The 5,413-nt window shown below is 41.9% G+C and overlaps 1 gene segment (V, D, J or C); it reads right to left on the bottom strand.

Moving 5' to 3' along the window:
- Positions 1–4,447: 4,447 nt before the first annotated feature.
- Positions 4,448–5,109, bottom strand: LOC119238020 (T cell receptor alpha variable 22-like). The segment is given in 2 exon segments: positions 4,448–4,869; positions 5,061–5,109. Coding segments are annotated over 2 exon segments (471 nt in total).
- Between the last annotated feature and the right edge of the window lie 304 nt (positions 5,110–5,413).

Raw genomic sequence — 5,413 nt, 5'->3', positions numbered from 1 at the left:
TATATGAACTGAACCTTAAGACCAAATGTAAAGTTATCTTTAAAACCTGAATCTCAAAACAAAGTATCACTAAATCCCTACAAGAATCCATTAAAGAAAAGTCAGTGAACAAAATATTCTAACCGTTCTGGATCATTTTGAGCTTAACCTTATTAAATGCTTTAACATCTAATACCCTAGTTCCTGCTGCAGAAAATACGACAAAGCCTGAACTTGAAGGAAGGGCTGTGCCCGAGGGGAGGGGCTGTCAGGTGCAGGTTTCAGTACAGGCTGCAGGAGCAGGGACAACACTGTGCACTCGCTGCGCAGAAGTACACGGCAGAGTCTCCAGGCTGGGTGATTGGGATGCGCAGGGAAAGATGTTTAGCGGTTTTGTTCAATGAGAGAGTGTGTCTAGGTTCTTCACTAACATTCCTACTTGAACGAATGTGTATAATGAACTGAGGACCTTTTCCAGGTAGTTGCTTATACCAAGGGAAGTAATCTGAATTACTGTCAGAATAAGTACAGTTGATAACAGCGCTGTTTCCCTCCTGGACGCTCAGGGTGGGAGGCTGCACCACTTTCTCCCCCTGGCTGAGCCCTAAGGAGAAAGAAAGTCAAAGAAAAGAGGTTTGTCAGGTCATAACGCCCCAGGATTCATTTTTCTTTTCAGTAGCAACAAATTAGGCCTAAATTAAGCCATTAAGCCATTGACCTTCTTAGTTTGCAAAAGACTATCTTTTTACTATACTTGTTTCCCCAAATCCCTCCACTCACAGACCATCCGCAGCCACAGGAACACGACCAAAGCGTGACTGGATGTCTTCATTGTTACTCCCGCCAGGAGCAACCACGCGCTGCAACCTCCAGTCAACAGCTACTTCTAGTATCAGGCAGTCCTGTCTCTTCCTAGGAACCGTAGAGGTTTCCTCACATGATCTACGCCAATTACAGAAAGGCTTCTGCCTCCCCTGAGAGTCTGTGCTTTCAGAACCCATGAAATGAGTCCTGCCAGTGCCCACCTCAGCAGAGGGGCACTGCCACCTAGTGGCCACGTCCTCAGCCGCTGGAGTCTGGCTAGATGTGCCCTCACCCGTGCCTATGTGGGGCTCAAGCAGTAAAGACAGCAAAGGTCACATAAAACAGGTCAAGGATCAGAGACCAAATGCACAGTAAGACTGTGCTAGTCAAGGTTTATGTCTCTGTGCACTACTGAGTCATTGTGTGGAAGTTGGAAAGAGGTGGATGAGGTGGGTTTTCATTCAATGCTGGGCTTGGTTTACATGTTTAAATCAGGAAAGCATCAGGATTCACTCTTACAGAAAGAAAAGATAATGTTTTCCCCTTCAGTCCAATCAACTACCTTCATTTTCTGCTATGGATAAAAACTTTCAAAAACTACACGCAAGCCAAAGGTCAAAGTACGAGTGCAGAGACTCAGTATTTCAAGTGACTATTAGCTTAGATTCTATTCGTTTAAATCGGTGGTTTCCATGACCTTGCAATTTTCAGAGAATCATCAATACCAACTGTCAATGTGCGGAATCTTCCTCCAGTAAAGATGATTTATAGTAAGAGGTAAAGAATCATATCTCAATCATAGGGACAAGGGATAACTTAATGAGTTATTAATATTTCAACTAGGAAAGGGTTTAACCCATAGAATTGATTGATTTGCATTGAGTTACCTGACATGCTTTAAGGAATCAATTCCATTATTATATGTCTTATATTCTACAAAATACTGAAATAAAGTAGAAATTTTCTTCAGAAGGGTAGAAATTCTCAGACTCAGAGGTAGAAAATGTAACCCTACATAACTTTATTTTACAGGTGTGTTTCTGCAATCAAAATGATCATGTCCTTTTATAAATGACTGGCTAATGTCATTAGTGAAATTTCCTCTCCTGGCCTGGACTCCTGCTTGCTTGGCCATTGCTTGCCCAAACTCCTGTATAGTGTGCCTTCCCCAAGACATTGGTAACACTTCTCGGTACCATGAATTTCCAGAATCATTTCCCTCTGCCAAAAACTCTTTCTTGTCTACTCTAACATATTACTAGTATTTTCTGATTTCCTTGTATGAAAATAAAACTTGGCCAGTCTAAATATTGCCTGTGTCTGCCATAAATAGCACAAATCTGTAACTGATCCCAAAGAACTGTTCATGAGATATGATCCCTAAAAAACAAGACTCCCACATTTCCAGAAGTGGAATCTGCTTTCCTGTGATTTGTACTCACTGGTCCTTTGGAGTTATGGGGAATAAATGTAACCCCTCACTCACATTTTATATCCTTAAAGATTTAAGGGTGATGAAGAATCACAAACCAATATACACACTGGTGTTTAAATATTAAATGTGTTTCTTTATATTTATCTAAAACTTCTCTATTCTAGGGCCGCCCCTGGTGGCGCAGCAGTTGAGGCCTGGGCTGTGAAGCTGCCCGCAGCCTCTGCAGCACCGGTTCGATCCCCAGCCACCTGCGAGGGTCCCACATGGCATGCAGACCTCTACTGCCGTGCCCGCTGCTCCCCTCAGCAGTGTATTTCATCAGTCTGCCTGTTCTGTTCCCTGCTTTGCCTCTGGTGAATTCTCTCACCTTCCCTTGCTTCTGACTGTACCGAGTGCCTGTATAAATAAATAAATAAATCTTTTTTTAAAAAAAAAAAAACTTCTCTATTCTAGAGATTGACCTCTCAACAATCCTCCAAGGGATAAAATTCTCAAATCTTTCATCAGCCAAATTCTTCTCTTCTTAGAGCTATGCTTTAGGTCAGCATTTGCCCTTTCAAGTTATTGTATCATTGTAAATAAAATGTTATAGTTGGAGAACACTCAGCTCAGCACAGTGTTCCGAGTACTAACTGCAGCACAGGTAGAGTCAGCCCTGAGCAAAAATCACTGCCTCATGATTATGTCATGGAATACTGCGATTCATCATCCAAGGGTCTTGAGTTGGAAAGGCCTTTTCTAGTACCTTTCCAGGCTGCCAGCTGTATGAGTACAATGTTCCTTTTAGTCTCTGGATCTCAGGATCATTTTTATAACAATGTATTCCTGATGCTCAATATTCATATTTACATGTTGCCTCCAAGAGATGTGTACCAGGGAAATGAATATTTTTACTATTTCTAGAGAATTCCTACAACTACATGTGGGTGTTGAGGACAGTCCAAGCACCATGGATCACTCCTCCAGAAGCCAGTGAGTGATGAACTGGCAATAAAATATAAATATCTCTTTAAAAATATTTTCTCGGGCCTCCCCGGTGGCGCAGCGGTTGAGCGCTGGGTTGCGAAGCTGCCCGCGGCCTCTGCGGTGCCGGTTCGATCCCCGGCTGCTCCCCGGCCACTGGAGGAGGGTCCCGCATGGTGCGCAGACCTCTCCTGCCGCCCGCTGCTCCCCTCGGCAGTGTACTTCGGTCCTTCTGCCTGTTCTGCTCCCCGCTCTGGCTCTGGTGAATTCTCTCACCTTCCTGCGCTTCTGACTGTACCCAGTGCATGTATAAACAAAAAACCAAACAAACAAACAAATAAATAAATAAATAAAACATGCCTCTATAAAAAAATAAATAAATAAATAAATAAAAATAAAAATATTTTCTCACTAATACAAAAATAGGATTTATAATGATAACAAATAACAATGCAAGTTTACAGAGTGCAAAAAAAATCTGGTGATCATAATTTTATGTAATAACTGGTGATATTATTGTTAGAAGGCTATATTGACAATAATAAGATTTCTCTAGATTGTTTTTTGGCAAGTTAATTTATCAGAATATCAAATTTAATGTTTAGTAACGTTATTTCAACTAATATAATTGAAAGGAAATTAGTTACTGTTGGTAAATGCAAGATTACAAACAGAATTTTTGGTAATTTTTAATTTAAAGAAGGGTATTTCAGTTGATGTCCCCAACACTAGAGTTCTTAAGAGTATTTTATATGCTATGACAATATTGCATAACAGCCACTAAATTAACTTGAGATAAAGTATTAGTAAATCTAGCTAGAGCTGTCTCTGGTAAAACAATTTTTCTACAAATGATTTAACTCTTCATACCAGTTTCATGTAGTCAGAATTTCATTTTAAATGTAAATTTGTACATTGACATTTCAGTGCTTCTTCTGGACATTTATGTAACTTGTGTATGGTGTATGATGAATAAAATATGGCTTCATGATCTATATATTAATCAGACTGCCTATTATATATTTCATCACTGTTTTTACATACAAGGAAAATTAACTTTAAATTATCTCTGCATTAATATTTTGTTTTAAATTAGTTCATAGTTCACATGAAATGTTGATTTCTACTTAAGCTATTATCTTTCTTTTCTATTTCTAAACCTACAGATATTTGCATTCCAATTTGCAGCTATTTCTAAAACCAGAGTTTCTAACCTTTGGAGAATTATGATCTCACGTTTTATTTCAAAGTTCATGTGTATATAATTTATAATAATTTATCCACAAGATTTACTGTCCTTTTCTTTGGAGCCTTGCAGAGACACAGACTTGCCCCCACTCCCAAGAAGGGGTGGGCTGGGGCCCAGCTGCAGTTTGGGTACAGGCTGCACATCACCCCGGAGCACTGTGCCTGCACCGCACACAGGTAGGTGGCTGAGTCCTCCAGCTGGAAGCCCTCGATGTGCAGGGTGCTGTACTCCTTAAAGTTCAGTGTGGTGGTTAACCTTCCCTCCTTCTTCGGAGTCCCTGAAGCTGTGTAAAACAGGGTGACCAGGCCGCCCCCGGGGTTCTGTCGGAACCACTGCACTCCTTGCACAGAGCTAGAAAAGTTGCATCTAAACGTGGAGCTGTTTCCCTCCGGGAGACTCAAGGATGGAGGACTCTGCTCCACTTGCATCCCTCTCACCCCTGCATGGAGAAGAACAGATACATATGACCCAACAGGCAATGACTATGCAGATTCTAAGCTTGTATAAGATCCCAAGAAACACCCAAGAGCATGGAGAAGCCTCTAGGAGCTCGGTGTCAACAACCCCTCCCCGCCCCTCTGTCAGCTGGCAGATCTCCCCAGACCCCATCTGGGAAGGCCCCCAACTCACAGCAAACCTGGACCCACAGAAACCCCAAGAACGCATCCCAGTGTCTCATGATCCCTCTCTTGTAGCTGGGGTGCCTTCACTCCCACTCTGGAGGATGTCAAGTCTTGGGTTCTGGAAGTTACAGTCAACACGTTCCACCAGCATCACTGAGCACCAATCACATCTGAGCTCCTTCATCCCCTAACAGGAAACCCCACCCACAGCGTCCTTTGAGCCCACAAGGTAATCTCTCCAAGGTGTGCAAGAAAACAGTGCAGGGGAGTGAGGGGTACTATTCCCAATGTATGTGATTATAAGCATTTTTTTTCCTTTAAAGACTTTATGTAAGAAAAATGTAAGGGTTAGAGTATGGG

The sequence above is a fragment of the Talpa occidentalis genome, unplaced genomic scaffold (assembly GCF_014898055.3).
Source record: "Talpa occidentalis isolate TD23 unplaced genomic scaffold, MPIMG_talOcc4v2.1 talOcc4.11, whole genome shotgun sequence".
NCBI lineage: Eukaryota > Metazoa > Chordata > Mammalia > Eulipotyphla > Talpidae > Talpa > Talpa occidentalis.
The sequence above is the reverse complement of the archived record's forward strand: the minus strand, read 5'-3'. Positions and strand labels throughout refer to the sequence as shown.